The 16,054-nt window shown below is 39.7% G+C and overlaps 1 protein-coding gene across 2 annotated transcripts in view; it reads right to left on the bottom strand.

Moving 5' to 3' along the window:
* TEX9 (testis expressed 9) overlaps positions 1–16,054 on the bottom strand; it is a 212,426-nt gene that overhangs the window by 109,677 nt on the left and 86,695 nt on the right. Inside the window, exon 2 of one of the 2 annotated variants that reach the window (XM_082846620.1) lies at positions 12,662–12,692. The exons of the other annotated variant lie outside the window; for it this stretch is intronic. Coding sequence (XP_082702746.1) covers positions 12,662–12,672 — 11 coding nt within the window. The 5' untranslated portion in view covers positions 12,673–12,692. The remainder of the gene's footprint in view (positions 1–12,661; positions 12,693–16,054) is intronic. 2 annotated transcript variants of the gene reach the window in all.

The following is a 16,054-nucleotide window of genomic DNA, read 5'->3' as shown; positions in this document are numbered from 1 at the left end:
TACAACCACACACGGGAAGCCGTGATGGCTCTGAACTGGTGGTACTCAGCTCAAATCCAAATTAATCTTCATAAATATAAAGAAATGGATCCTAAGTTGTGGTAGTGGTGTTAAGTGAAACACATGAAGTTGAATCTCTGTAACCCAAATGGCTGTATCTTATGATATAATCACAAGACATAATACAGTGTTTTGAATTCAAACTTATCTGAATTAAGTAATATTCCTAAACTGCACAGCAAGTATGAATCACTGGCATTTGAATACACAGCGTTCTTTCCCACACTTTATATCTTTTAAGCACATTATCATAATAAACATATAGTTGAGCGGCAACTGAACCAAGTATAAATTCAATGTTCAAATGAGACTGAAATAAAGCATCTCCCTGAAGAACAGCAAAAACCTGGAGTCAATCTAAGTGTCCAACTAGAGAATTAGTTTAATAAGTCATGGTATAGTATATCATAATTAGTGATGATATGAGTAGATTTATATTTATTGACATAGAAAGATGTGATGTATGGTATCACTAAGTGTCAAAGCAGGCTGCAAGTTAATATTGTAGGATACCTTATTATTATTTTTTTGTCTGCGTTGGGTCTTCGTTGCTGTTTGTGGGCTTTCTCTAGTTGAGGTGAGTGGGGACTACTCTTCGTTGCGGTGCGCGGGCTTCTCGTTGCGGTGGCTTCTCTTGTTGCAGAGCACAGGCTCTAGGTGCACAGGCTTCAGTAGTTGCAGCACACGGGCTCAGTAGTTGTGGCACATGGGCCCTAGAGCGTGCAGGCTTCAGTAGTTGTGGTGCATGGGCTCAATGGTTGGAGTGCGTGGGCTCTAGGGCACGTGGGCTTCAGTAGTTGTGGCTCGAGGCTCTAGAGAGCAGGCTCAGTAGTTGTGGCACACAGGTTTAAGTTGCTCTGCGGCATGTGGGACCTTCCCAGACCAGGGATCTTTCCCGTGTCCCCTGCACTGGCAGGTGTATTCTTAACCACTGTGCCACCACGGAAGTCCAGAATTACCTTATTTATGATAACTTATAGTCATATAAATATATATATATATGGAAAAATTCTGAATAGAATTACATCAAAATTTTATTCATTAATAATTATAGTTATAATTATTTTGATTATTATCGCAGATGCTGCCAGTGTCCCATGTAGTACTGCAGCCAACTTCTAATGCTTCCTCTGTGTCTGACAGCCTTTTATTCCAGAACTGTGGAAGACAGCTTGTCTGGCAGCAGGCTGAAAATGCTGAGGTAGTAGCTCACCCTTGAGGTGACCTCATTCTGAGGCATTTTTTTACAGCATTTCTCAGGATTTCTCCATGAGATTTCTCTTTAGTAGCCCACTGTCATATCTGGCTTAATAACACACCCTTCACTGGTTGGATTCTCTTCGTTATATTACTCCTCCATTCCCATAAGTACTCTGCATTTCCGAAATAATCTGCTTACACTCAAATCCTTGTTTCATCTGTTTCTGGGCATACTCATACGAAGATATCTATCTGTAATTTTCAAATACTTCTACTAAAGCTCAGATGATTTATGTAAAAATTTAATAAAAGTTTAAAAAACATTTTATATATGATGTTTTATAAGTCAGATGTAAAAATACATAAACAGAAGGAAAGTTAAAGAAAAGTTAAAGAACATAGAGTTCCTTCTGTGTTCTTCAATAAAGATATTTGTCTATAAGTGTTTGTTTTAAAACTGTGATGGGGGCATGAAAACTACTTTCAAATATTTAAAGGGCTAATAAGTAAAAGAAAAATTGATGTATTCATCATGATACTAAAGAAACCATAGAAAAAGAGCCTAGTGGAAGTCACAAGGAGAAGAATTTCTATTTAAATAAGAACTGTCTGGCAGTTAAAGCTGCTTCAAACTGGAATAAACGGTCTCTGGAAAAAGAGCATTTTTGTCAGTGACAAGTGCCAGACTGTGAGCAGAACCTGGCTGACTCTTGACGGGGGCAGTTGGCTGGAAGGATCTTTAACATCCCTCTCAACTTGGAGAGTCTCTAATTCTGAGCCTAATTAATCAAACTATGTGGATATCTGGGAATCATTTATGATTTCTTACTAATGATACTAGGAGTACTGGATTATTTGGGACCATATATTCATTCCTAGACCTTCAAATGTGAGATAAGGGATCACTGTAGCACTTTGTACAAATGGTAAATACACATTCACAAAACATAGAAGTGGAAAAAGATTTAGGAGCCTGGATAAATCATAAAATGTGGATCCAAAAATGTTAATTTAAAAATTGACATTATTGACACTGACTTTAGTCAGACCATGAAATAGGTCTAGTTTCATACAATTTTCCGGCATTTGAAATATGTAAGCCAGAGACCATCAAGAAGTGGTCAGTTTGGGGCTTCCCTGGTGGTGCGGTGGTTGAGAGTCTGCCTGCCGATGCAGGGGACACGGGTTCGTGCCCCGGTCCGGGAAGATACCACATGCTGTGGAGCGGCTGGGCCCGTGAGCCATGGCCGCTGAGCCTGTGCATCCGGAGTCTGTGCTCCGCAATGGGAGAGGCCACAACAGTGAGAGGCCCGCATACCGCAAAAAAAAAAAAGATCAGAAATAAATTCAAGAAGCAATCTCATTTACCACTGCATCAGAAAGAATAAAATACCTAGGAATAAACCTATCTAAAGAGACAAGAGACCTGCACTCCAAGAAGTATAAGATGCTGGAGAAAGAAATCAAAGAAGACACTAACAGATGGAAATATATACCATGTTAATGGATTGGAAGAATCAATATTGTCAAAATTACTACACTACCCAAGGCAATCTACAGATTCAATGCAATCTCTATCAAAATACCAATGGCATTTTTCACAGTAGAACAAAAAAAGTCTTAAAATTTGTATGGAGACACAAAAGACCCTGAATACCCAAAGCAATCCTGAGAAAGAAAAACAGACCTGGAGGAGTCAGGCTCCCTGACTTCAGACTATATTACAAAGCTGTAGTCATCAGAACAGTATGGTAATGGCACAAAAACAGAAATACAGATCAATGTAACAGGATAGAAAGCCGAGAAATAAACCCATGCACCTATGGCCAATTAATCTATGACAAAGGAGGCAAGACTACACAATGGTGGAAATACAGTCTCTTCAACAGATGTTGCTGGGAAAACTGGACAGTTACATGTAAAAAAATGAAATTAGATCATTCTTTAACACCATACATAAAAATAAGCTCAAAATGGATTAAAGACCTAAATGTGAGACTGGACACTATAAAACTCCTAGAGTAAAACATAGGCAGAACACTCTGTGACATAAATCACAGCAATATCTTTTTCACTCTGTCTCCCAGAATAATGGAAATAAAAATAAAAATAAACAACTGGGACCTAATTAAACTCAAAAGCTTTTGCACCGCAAAGGAAACTATAAACAAAACTAAAAGACAACCCACAGACTGGGAGAAACTATTTGCAAATGATGTGACCAACAAGGGATTGGTCTCCAAAATTTACAAACAGCTCATGAGGCTTAATATCATCAAAACAAACAACCCAATCAAAAAATGGGCAGAAGACCTAAATACACATTTCTCCAAAGAAGACATACAGATGGCCAAGAAGCACATGAAAAGATGTTCAACCTCACCAATTATTAGAGAAACGCAAATCAAAACTACAATGAGGGCTTCCCTGGTGGCGCAGTGGTTGAGAGTCCGCCTGCCGATGCAGGGGACACGGGTTCGTGCTCCGGTCCGGGAAGATCCCACATGCCATGGAGCGGCTAGGCCCATGAGCCATGGCCACTGAGCCTGCGCATCCGGAGCCTGTGCTCCACAATGGGAGAGGCCACAACAGTGAGAGGCCCGCGAACCAACCCCCCCAAAAAAAAAAACTACAGTGAGATATCACCTCACACCAGTCAAAATGGCTATCGTCAAAAAATCCACAAACGATAAATGCTGGAGAGGGTGTGGAGAAAAGGGAACCCTCCTACACTGTTGGTGGGAATGTAGATCAGTACAACTACTATGGAGAACAGTATGGAAGTTCCTTAAAAAACTAAAAATAGAGCTACCATATGACCCCGAAATCCATTCCTGGGCATATATTCAGAGAAAAACATGGCCCAAAAGGATACATGCACCTCAATGTTAATTGCAGCACTGTCTACAATAGCCAAGACATGGAAGCAACCTAAATGTCCATCGACAGAGGAACTGATAAAGAAGATGTGGTGTGTGTATATATATCTATCTATATATATATCTATATATACACACACAATGGAATATTACTCAGCCACTAAAAAGAATGAAATAGTGCCATTTGCAGCAACATGGATGGACCTAGAGATTGTCATACTGAGTGAAGTAAGTCAGTCAGAGAAAGAGAAATATCATATGACATCCCTTATATGAGGAAGCTAAAAAAGAAATGATACAAATGAACCTATTTACAAAACGAAACAGACTCACAGATTTAAAGAATGAACTTATGGTTGCCACGGGGGAAGGAAGGGATAGTCAGGGAGTTGGGGATTGACATGTACACTGCTATATTTAAAATGGATAACCAACAAGGACCTACTGTACAGCACAGGGAACTCTGCTCAATGTTATGTGGCAGCCTAGATGGGAGGGGAGTTTGGGGGAGAATGGATACATGCATATGTACAGCTGAGTCCCTTTGCTGTGCACCTGAACTATCACAACATTGTTAATCGGCTATACTCCAATGTAAATAAAAAGTTAAAAAAAAAAAGCATGAGTAAATGGTGAAAAGATGCTGATATTGTGAAAAGACTTAGCGATTCAAAGAGAGGGACTGAAGAACCAATCTGAACATTCAGCACAAATAACACCCAGCAAAAGAAATATTTTCAGGAAGTAGGGAGGGACTTTAAAAAATTCTTTTACTTGTATCTTTAGTGAAAGTTGAGATGCTATTATGTTGATTTAAAAAGATCAATCTGAAAATAATAAAAAGTTCTTAAAAAGAAAAAAATAAAGTAAATTACAGATATGTAACATGATGTGAGGAATTCCAGGAAGGATTACTCTCCTAAAAAAACCTGAAGTTGTACCATTCATAATTTATTTTGTTAGACAGTACCTTTTGACATTCTTTCTTTTCCCCCTCCTTCTCCCATCCTCTCTTTACCATTCCTCTTACTGTCCTCTTACTTACCTTGATACCCTCCTCTCTTTACCATGTAATATTCTCTTGTAATATGATTATGTAGTGGATTAACATATTAACATTTAGTGAGAATTGTGGTAATATTATTTTGGCCCCTTTGTTCATCCCCCAGACGTGTCTAGCAAAACCTTGACTCTAGATTAATTTAACCATCTGCCTTCTTCATTATACCTGGGCTTCTGAACACTGCTAGAGAAAATTATACAGTCAGGTGTCTTGGATCCACAAAAAAAACTTATTAAACAATCCATTTATCATCTCATCAGCCAAAAGACCTGTACTCAACTATAAGATGCTGATGAAAGAAATTAAAGATGACACAAACAGATGGAAAAATAAACCATGTTGTTGGATTGGAAGAATCAATATTGTTAAAATGACCATACTATCCAATGCAATCTACAAATTCAATGCAATCCCTATCAAATTACCAATGGCATTTTTCAAAGAACTGGAACAAAAAAATTTTAAATTTGTTTGGAAACACAAAAGACCCCAAATAGCCAGAACAATCTTGAGAAAGAAGAACAGAGCTGGAGGAATCATGCTCCTTGATTTCAGTCTATGCTACAAAGCTACAGTAATAAAAACAGTATGGTACTGGCACAAAAACAGACACATAGATCAATGGAACAGGATAGAGAGCCCAGAAATAAACCCTTGCACTTATGGTCAATTAATCTGTGACAAAGGAGGCAAGAATATACAATGGAGAAAAGACAGTCTCTTCAGTAAGTGGTGCTGGGAAAACTGGACTACATGTAAAACAATGAAATTAGAACATTCTCTAGCCCCATATACAAAAATAAACTCAAAATGGATTAAAGACCTAAATGTAAGACTGGATACTATAAAACTCCTAGAGGAAAACATAGGCAGAATACTCTTTGACATAAATCACAGCAATAGTTTTTTGAGTCCATGTCCTAAAGTAAAGTAAATAAAAGCAAAAATAAATAAATGGGACCTCATTAAACTTAAAAGCTTTTGCACAGCAAAGGAAACCATCAACAAAACAAAAAGACAACCTACTGAATGGGAGAAGATATTTGCAAATGATATGACTCATCAGGGGTTAATATCCAACATATATAAACAGCTCATACAACTCAACATCAAAAAAAAAAACTCGATTAAAAAACAGCAAGGGATTAATTTCTAAAATATACAAACAGCTCATCAGCTCAATATCAAAAAAACAAAAAATCCAGTCGAAAAATGGGCAGAACTAAATAGACATTTCTCCAAAGAAGACATACAGATAGACAACAGACACATGAAAAGATGTTTAACATCGCTAATTATCAGAGAAATGCAAATCAAAACTACAATGAGGTATCATCTCACATCCGTCAGAATGACCATGATCAAAAAGTCCACAAATAGTAAATGCTAGGGAGGGTGTGGAGAAACAGGTACCCTCTACACTGTTTGTGGGAATGTAAATTGATGCAGCTGCTATGGAAAACAGTATGTAGGTTCCTCAAAAAACTAAAAACAGAGTTGCCATATGATCCAGCAATCCCACTCCTGGGCATATATCCAGATAAAACTGTAATTCAAAAAGATACATGTACCCCTATGTTCATAGCAGCATTATCCACAATAGCCAAGACATGGAAACAACCTAAATGTCCACTGACAGATGAATGCATAAAGCAGTTGCTTCTTTACTTAAGCATTCTGTGCTCTGCCCTTGACTCTGGTTTGCCACATTTGTGTTTTGAGTGTGCCCTGGGACAGGAGGGTTTAAGTGCTAATGTCCAACTTCCAGCCTGGTTACTGCAGCCCTGGTGTATTCTTATTTGACCATTTCACACCCACTAATCATTCACACCCACTGGGAACTCGGACCCATGAATTATATAGTGGGATTGGGTTTCCAAGAAGTAGGAAAAATAAGAAAGCGCACAGGTTAGTTCCTGAGCCTGGTGCAGCTGCAGCTTTAACACCAGGGGTTACCATATCTGGCAGGCTATATTGCAAAGCAGCTTCAACAACCACTGATGAGTCACAAAGCTGCTTGGGCTTTGTCCCATGCACATTAGAGAGGCTACACTGGGTTCTAGCTCTGAATTCACCTTGGAGGCCTCTTCATTTCCAAGTTCTAACCACTACTTCTCACAAGACCCCTGAGGGAGGTATATACCCAAGCACCAAGGGCAAAGGGAAAGCAAGCAGTACTTTAGCTTTAGGCTAGTGGGACCATATGGCCTAGTTTGTCAGGACAGTGCTGGATGTGTGGGTATAATTATTGATAACACCTTTTTTACTCCCAAAGTGTACCAGTTTTGATTATAAATTATACGGCTACCCTAATTATATACAGCATACATACACAACATAAAACATTCCCCTTCCCCCTGTCCTCTAAGCTCTGGAGGGAATATGGAACCATTAGAAATTAGACAGACAAGGAAAGGCGTATAGCGTCAAAGAAAGGAACCACAGTCATTCCTAGCATTAAAGTAAAATTGGCAGCCAGAATTTTGTTACACCTCTTAGAGTGAAAACAATGCACCCATAAAGGGAGTTCTCAGGGTAGAATTTTAAGGCCCCTGAACCTAGAGAATGACATCCCAAAAAAGAAGTGTGGTGAAGCAGGAAGGAGATGCAGGAAAGTCATGCAGATTGGACCAGAACAGAGACTAATTAATCCCTTAGCCAAAATGGCTGAAAGAGGAACTAAAAGATGATACCAGAACTCATGATACAGCAGAGGGCCTTATCTTGGGCTCCTTGGATGGACCTTGGGGTCTATGGAACTTCTGTGAATTATAACTAAAACTTCTTGTGTATAAAAATTTTTCTGGAAGATATATCCATAAATTTCATCAGAATCTCAAAAAGTTCCCTCAAAGTTAAGAACAATTGCTTTATGATGTTTTCAGTTCTGATACATATTAAAAGAGGTATCAATATTAAAAGACAGTTTTTTCATTCAGGTGTGTGAGTTTAGTCATTCTCAACACATCTACTACTAGTCTTACAAAATCCTGAGTTAAATAAGTCTTAACTGGGCTAGGTGGGCCCTATCTGAGTTTTACAATAACAATTCCAATACCCAGCATGGAGAAAACCACATAAACAGCATTGTTAACAAAATACTCTGTTAACACAGCTTATTTCTGTCTAGGCGAGTTGCACATTACAGAAGCCCTTGGTAATTCTGTAATTCCCAAGAGAGAGAGTTTTTCAGCTTCACCACCAGGTTAAGTATTAATAAAATATCATTCGAGATAAAAATAAGAGAGGTACCTTATGTGTACGAAACTAGACTGGTTCTGCAATGCCGTTTGAGGACACTTTGTTTCCTTTTGACCTGTGGTTTAGTTTATTCCTTCTGAGTATGTGAGCTAGGGTGTGATTGGCTTACATGGCTTTTACTTGTAATAAAATACTGAGTTGTAGTCAACTCTACCTCTGCTACAGTAAACCCCATACTTGTTCCTACCATTAAGTATCTGGATGCCCTTGTGGAACTCACTTAACTTCTCTGGGCCTGAGGTTCCTTATCTCCAGACATGAATGAGAGCACTGGATTTCATTAGATGTTATCAAAGTTTCCTTCCAACTGTCTGGTTTAATGGCACTGTATTTCTAGGAAGGCATCTGTGTTTATCATTCTTAAGTTTGTGCAACAAACTCCTGAGGAGGAGAGGCACATTCTGCTCATTCAGGATAATATCTAAGACAAAAAATAAATAAAGATAAAACATCAATTGAGCACTTTAGATAGCTTGTAAGGGAGCCTCTCGGGGAAGCTTTCTTTCTCCCAATTCCTCTTCTTCCTTCTGGAGAAGACTGATGAGCTACATTCCAGGAGTCTGTTTGGACCACCTGCCATAGTGGATGGGACCATCATGCAGCAAAAGTCACACACACACATGTGCAGCATGAATTCTCTCTTCCTTCTCATACCCACAAGGCTTGTTCTAGCTGGCTCTTTTGTATCATCTTTCCCTTCACATAAATCAAATGCAAAACTAAGCCAAGTTCCACTTCTCCGTGGGAAGGGTCCTGGCCTTCATGCCCTCTTCCCTGTCTTGGGCACAGAAGCTCTTACAGGACTCCTGTCCTTCTGGCCTCCTTTACAGAACATAAGAAGTTCCCGGTATTCAGAGGTAGGACACATGCCTCTACGAAAGTACCAGAACATGGCCCGTGGTGGAGAGGGGAGTGTATGAGGCTGAAGGCCCAAGTAGGCCCATATAATATTTGGTAACCCTACCATAGTTATACACACCATATTATATATAACATTCCCCTGAGGTGAAAGAATTTCTTCCTGATTACAGCCTGACTGAAAATGGGTCCCTCTATTGGGCAAAATTATGACGCTTTTAGATTATCCCCAGCTCCAGCACAGCAGTGGCATTCCTATTTAATAACATATGAGCTGTTTTCATTTTGACAATTGTGATGGCCCTGAAGAATGACTACCCCCTCTTTACTTCATGGCTCTTGTAATAGCTTAGACGATACTGCTGGAAATTCAAAATCCAATATATTTTACTCCAGAAATACAAAATCTCCTGCATTTTACTCCAGAGAAAGTAACTTTTAGTATGTGTCATGCCATGCAACATCTAGATCCAAATAAAATCATTGTTCTTCCTTCACAGCTATGACCTTTGTCTTCTTGAGTTAGTATGTAGTTGAATTCTTCTTTATAATGACTTAGGCTGGACTGCAGCAGTCTTCTGTTCTTATGCAACACCGTGATTACTGAAATACTTGGATATGTTTCTTGCTATCTGAATTCTTATTGCTAAGAACCCAGAGCATTAAATCTGCTCTTCTCTTGCTTCTATAAAAGCTCTTAGAGGCCCATACCAATCAAGGCTCAAACTATATTAAAAACCGCTACAGCTTTATGCACGTTGGCTTGGGAATCTCTCCATCTACTCTGAAGGTCTTTTTTTTTTTTTTTTAAAGATTTTTTTTTGATGTGGACCATTTTTAAAGTCTTTATTGAATTTGTTACAATACTGCTTCTGTTTTGGTTTTTTGGCCACAAGCCACGAGGCATGTGGGATCTCAGCTCCCCAACCAGGGATGGAACCTGCACCCCCTGCATTGGAAGGCGAAGTCTTAACCACTGGACTGCCAGGGAAGTCCCTACCCTGAAGGTCTTTGCTCAACATCAGCTTCCTTTGGCCTTCACCTCATTCAATTTCAGGCCTTACTGGCTTTCGTTATCTAGCTCCATTTTGACATATGACCAGTTTCCACCCATTTACCTTATCTCTTTTAAAACTTGGATTGGATAATTGTCTTCAGGTAAAAGCTAAAGGGTGAGGAAGCCCATTGATGTGCTCCATATAGGTCAGCTTTCTGGAGGAGGAAACAGGGTAGAGAAGGGTAGAGAGGAGGGAGAAATGGAAGAAAGCCAACACAACGGCAAACTGAGGGTCAGGCATTTTGCTCTTCTCTGAGTTTTTCCTTCACTCTGACCCTGAAGCATTGTTCTTTCACCAAGCAAATAGATCTTCAGCAACCTCACCCTATGAGTCCTCCAGCCACATTCAGAAATGCTGAAGTATTGGGGTGAACACAGCTCAGGATGACAACATGGGACCTCACCTCATAAAACAGTGGTACCCAAAGGTGTCTTTCTCGAGCATGAGAATACTTACATCTTCTTGCAAATGAATTCTCTCTTCCTTTTACTCTTTCAATGCAAATAAAATAATCAATATATATCCATGTGCCAACAAACTGCCATGGTAGTTCCCAGACTTCAGTCTTACGGCTTTTTTTGAATGGCACGTATTTTTAATGTGGTCCTTCTTTAGTCTATTTTAGGACTATTTATAGCCATTGTGTTAAGTGTTAAGCGTTGTTATGGACTGAATATTTGCATGCTTCCCAAATTCCTATATTGAAGCCCTACCCCAAGTGTAACTGTATTTGGAGATAGGGCCTATATATAGATAATTAAGGGTAAATGATGTCATAAGAGTGGGGCTCTGATCTGATAGGATTAGTGTCCTTATATGAAGAAACACCAGAGAGCTCACTTCTTCTCTCTCTGTACACAGAAGAAAGGCCATGTGAGGATATAGTAGGAACATCATCATAGTGAGAAGACAAGCTAGGAAGAGAGTGCCTACCAGAAAATGAATCAGCTAGAACGTTGACCTTGGAAGCTCAGGTTCATTGCAGCATTATTCAAATTATCCAAGACATGGAAAAAAACGTATGTGTCTGTCAAAGGATGAATGGATAAAGAAAATGTGAAATATAAATACATATATACATGCACAAACACGCACATACACACACCCACACACATATACATATACAATGGAATACTTTCTTTCATAAAAAAGAAGTAAGTCCTGCCATTTACAACAACATGGATGAACCTAGAGGACATTATGCTAAATGAAATAAGCCAGGCAGAAAAATACAAATACTGTATGATCTCAATTATCTGTGGACTCTAAAAAAATTGAACTCATACAACCAGAGAGTCAAACAGTGGTTGCTAAAAGCTGGAGGGCAGAAGAAATGGGGAGATGTCAGTCACATGGTATAACTTTCAGTTATAAGATGAATAAGTTCTGGAGATCCAATGTACACGATGGTGACTGTAGTTAATGATACTGTATTGTATAATTGAAATCCGCTGAGAGAGTAGATCTTAAGTGTTCTCATCACACACACACACACACACACACACACACACATACACAGTAACTATGAGAAAAAAAACAGCAGAATATACATTCTTCTCAAGAGCACATGGAACATTCTCAAGGAAAGATCACATGTTAGGCCATAAAACAAGCCTCAATAAATTTAAAAGGACTGAAATCATATAACATATGTTCTACCACAACAATGGAATAAAATTAGAAATCAATAACAAGGAAATTTGGAAAATTCTCAGATATGAAGAAATTGAACAACACACTCATAAATAATCAGTTGGTCAAAGAATAAATCACAAGGGAAATTAGGAAATATGTTGAAATGAATGAAAATGAAAACACACACACAAAAAACTTATGGAACAGCTAAATATATGCTTAGAGTGAAATTTATACCTATAAGCACCAGTATTAAAAAAGAAGATCTCAAATCAGCTGCCTAAAGTTTTGCCTTAATAAACTAGAAAAAGAAGCATAAACTAAATCCAAAGCAAGCAGAAAGAAGAAAATAAAGACTCGAGTGCAATAAATGAAATGGAAAATAAAAAATAGAGAAAATCAACAAAATTAGAACTTAGTTCTTTGAAAAAATCAACAAAATCGACAATCCTTTAGCTAGACTGATAAAGAAAAAGAGAGAAAACTAAAAGTATTGATAGTACAAATGAAAAGGAGCTATTTACTACGTTACAAAAGTTAAAAGGAGGAGGGAGGGAATCCAGATGGCGGAATAGGAGAATGCAGAATTCGTCGCTCACGGGTACATTGCAAATTTATCTACAGATGGAACAATTCCCACAGATCACCTGCTGAACATTAGCAGAAAACTTTGGACACCTAAAAAAAAGAAAGAAAAGAAAAAAAAGAAAAGAGGAATCAAAAAAGGGACCAGCAACCATGGTGAGAAGCTGAAGGTGAGTGGAGGTCCCCACACTCAGAAAAACTCCCTCACGGTGGGAGAATCAGCTGTGACAGAAAAGCACGTTTGGGGGATCAAAGGAGAATGCAGCAGACAGTCTGTGGAAGGCAGGACAAAGTAAGAACTGTATTCAGGGTCTACACCACTGCTCTGCACATTCCTGAATCACGAGTCACCTGTTGCAAAAGGGGGCTGGGTGCTAGAAAGTGGGGTTTGGAGTGTGGACCCAGGGAAGGGACAGCTGTTGGCTGTGAAAAGACAGCCTGAAGGGACAGGAGTAAGAAACTCCACAACTGGGTAAGTCTGCAGAAGAAGCCTGAGATACCATAAAAGGAAGGGGTCATTGTCAAGTGGTGTGCAAGGGGCAGAGCCGCCATTATAAGCCCTTTTGCCAACCCCCAACCGCCAGCTTCTTCACCCTCTGCGGGCACTGGAAGAAGCTCCCATCTGAGCAGGCCCACTCCCGCCCCCCCCGCCCGGCCAGGGTCTCCTCCGCCTGCGTGGGCTCCGGGGGCCTGAGCACTGCCCATCCCAAAGCCTCCTTGGGAATCAGGCCTGGGCACCCCTGCCTGGGACAAGAGCCTGAAGATGCTGGAGGGGGCTGAGTGCTAAAGCGTGGGGCTGGGAGAACGAATCCAGGGAGAGGAATGCTGTGGGCTATACGGATACAGCAGAAGGGATGGGAGTGAGGGGAGGCGTGGCCACGAATGACCCTAGAGGAAGAGTAGGCTGCCTGGAAAGGGAGGCACTATTGTTGAGAGGCATGGGGGCGGGCGGGGGCAGGCTGCCCCTGTTCCCATTTGCCAGCGCCACAGTCTATTCCAACTGTTTGCTGGACCCGTTGCTGCAGGCAACTTGCAGACACTTCAATTGTGGCCACAGTATCCAGGCCACAACATGAGTGAGAAAGGGTGCCCCAAGCAGCCGCTGCTTTTGCTCTCTCCTGCCTGGGCAAGGAACAGACTCCTGAGGGTGGCGCACACAGAGAGGTGGGGTCAAAACCAAAAATGAGCTTCAGGGGCAGTGCGACTAAGGAAGAGAAATGGAAATCTTGCCATGCACCTGCACAAGCTGTGGATTAAACCCCCGATGTCGGCTGGGTAAATCCTGCATCTGTGGAATACCTGAACAGATGACGATTGTTTCAACATTTGAGACTGGTCTAGCTGTCACAGCATTGGACTCTGGGGACAAGTACACTCAGGAATCGAGCCAGGTCAGAGTCTCTGCTGGCTCCACAGTTCCCACAGCAGGTCCAGAGACCTACCTAGAGGTATTGGAGGGCCTCCTGAGGAGGCGGGGATTGGCACTGGGTCACTCTGGGAGCAAGAACACTGACAGAGGAGGCCCCAGGAAAATATTCTTAGTACTAATATTATTTTTTTGGTTTTTTTTTGCTCAGCTGTTGGTGTTCTTGCTTTTATTATATTTTATCTTTTATTTTTGATTTTTATTCCTAACCTTTTTTCAAAATATATTATTTTAAATTTTTCTATTTTTACTTTACTGTTGTTGCTTTGTGGTTTTTTCCTTGCTTTTGTTCTTTGATATCTGTTTTTTATTTTATTTCTTTTTTTTCATTTTTTTGAATTTTATTTTATTTATTTTTTTATACAGCAGGTTCTTATTAGTTATTCATTTTATACATATTAGTGTATACATGTCAATCCCAATCTCCCAATTCATTCCACCCCCACCCCCACCCCCTGATGCTTTCCCGCCTTGGTGTCCATACGTTTGTTCTCTACTTCTGTGTCTCTATTTCTGCCCTGCAAACCGGTTCATTGGTACCCTTTTCTAGGTTCCACATATGTGCGTTAATATACGATATTTGTTTTTCTCTTTCTGACTTACTTCACTCTGTATGACAGTCTCTAGATCCATTCACGTCTCTACAAATGACACAATTTCATTCCGTTTTATGGCTGAGTAATATTACATTGTATATGTGTACCACATCTTCTTTATCCATTCGTCTATCGATGGACATTTAGGTTGCTTCCATGACTTGACTATTGTAAATAGTGCTGCAGTGAACATTGGGGTGCATGTGTCTTTTTGAACTATGGTTTTCTCTGGGTATATGCCCAGTAGTGGGATTGCTGGGTCATATGGTAATTCGATTTTTAGTTTTTTAAGGAACCTCCATACTGTTCTCCATAGTGACTGTATCAATTTATATTTCCACCAACAGTGCAAGAGGGCTCCCTTTTCTCCACACCCTCTCCAGCATTTGTTGTTTGTAGATTTTCTGATGCCCATTCTAACTGGTTTGAGGTGATACCTCATTGTAGTTTTGATTTGCATTTCTCTAATAATTAGTGATGTTGAGCAGCTATTCATGTGCTTCTTGGCCAGCTGTATGTCTTCTTTGGAGAAATGTCTATGGAGGTCTTCTGTCCATTTTTTGATTGGGTTGTTTGTTTTTATCATATTGAGCTGCATGAGCTGTTTATATACTTCGGAGATTAATCCTTTGTCTGTTGATTCATTTGCAAATATTTTCTCTCATTCTGAGGATTGTGTTTTTGTCTTGTTTGTAGTTTCCTTTCCTTTGCAAAAGCTTTTAAGTTTCATTAGGTCCCACCTGTTTATTTTTGTTTTTATTTCCATTACTCTAGGAGGTGGATCAAAAAAGATCTTGCTGTGATTTATGTCAAAGAGTGTTCTTCCTACGTTTTCCTCTAAGACTTTTATAGTGTCCAGTCTTACATTAAGGTCTCTAACCCATTTCAACTTTATTTTTGTGCATGGTGTTAGGGAGTGTTCTAATTTCATTCTTTTACATGTAGCTGTCCAGTTTTCCCAGCACCACTTATTGAAGAGACTGTCTTTTCTTCATTGTATATCCTTGCCTCCTTTGTCATAGATTAGTTGACCATAGGTGCGTGGGTTTATCTCTGGGCTTTCTATCTTGTTCCATTGATCTATATTTCTGTTTTTGTGCCAGTACCATAATGTCGTAATGACTGTAGCTTTGTAGTATAGTCTGAAGTCAGGAAGTCTGATTCCTCCAGCTCGGTTTTTTTCCCTCAAGACTGCTTTGGCTATTCGAGGTCTTTTGTGTCTCCATACAAATTTTAAGATTTTTTTGTTCTAGTTCCATAAAAAATGCCATTGGTAATTTGATAGGGATTGCATTGAATCTGTAGATAGCTTTAGATAGTATAGTCATTTTCACAATACTGATTCTTCCAATCCAAAAACATGGTATATCTCTCCATCTGTTGGTATTATCCTTAATTTTTTTCAGCAGTGCCTTATACTTTTCTGCATACAG

The sequence above is a fragment of the Leucopleurus acutus genome (genome assembly GCF_964270905.1).
Source record: "Leucopleurus acutus genome assembly, chromosome: 1".
In the NCBI taxonomy this organism is placed as follows: Eukaryota; Metazoa; Chordata; class Mammalia; order Artiodactyla; family Delphinidae; genus Leucopleurus; species Leucopleurus acutus.
Note: the sequence above shows the minus strand (reverse complement) of the source record. Positions and strands in the feature narration are given on the sequence as shown.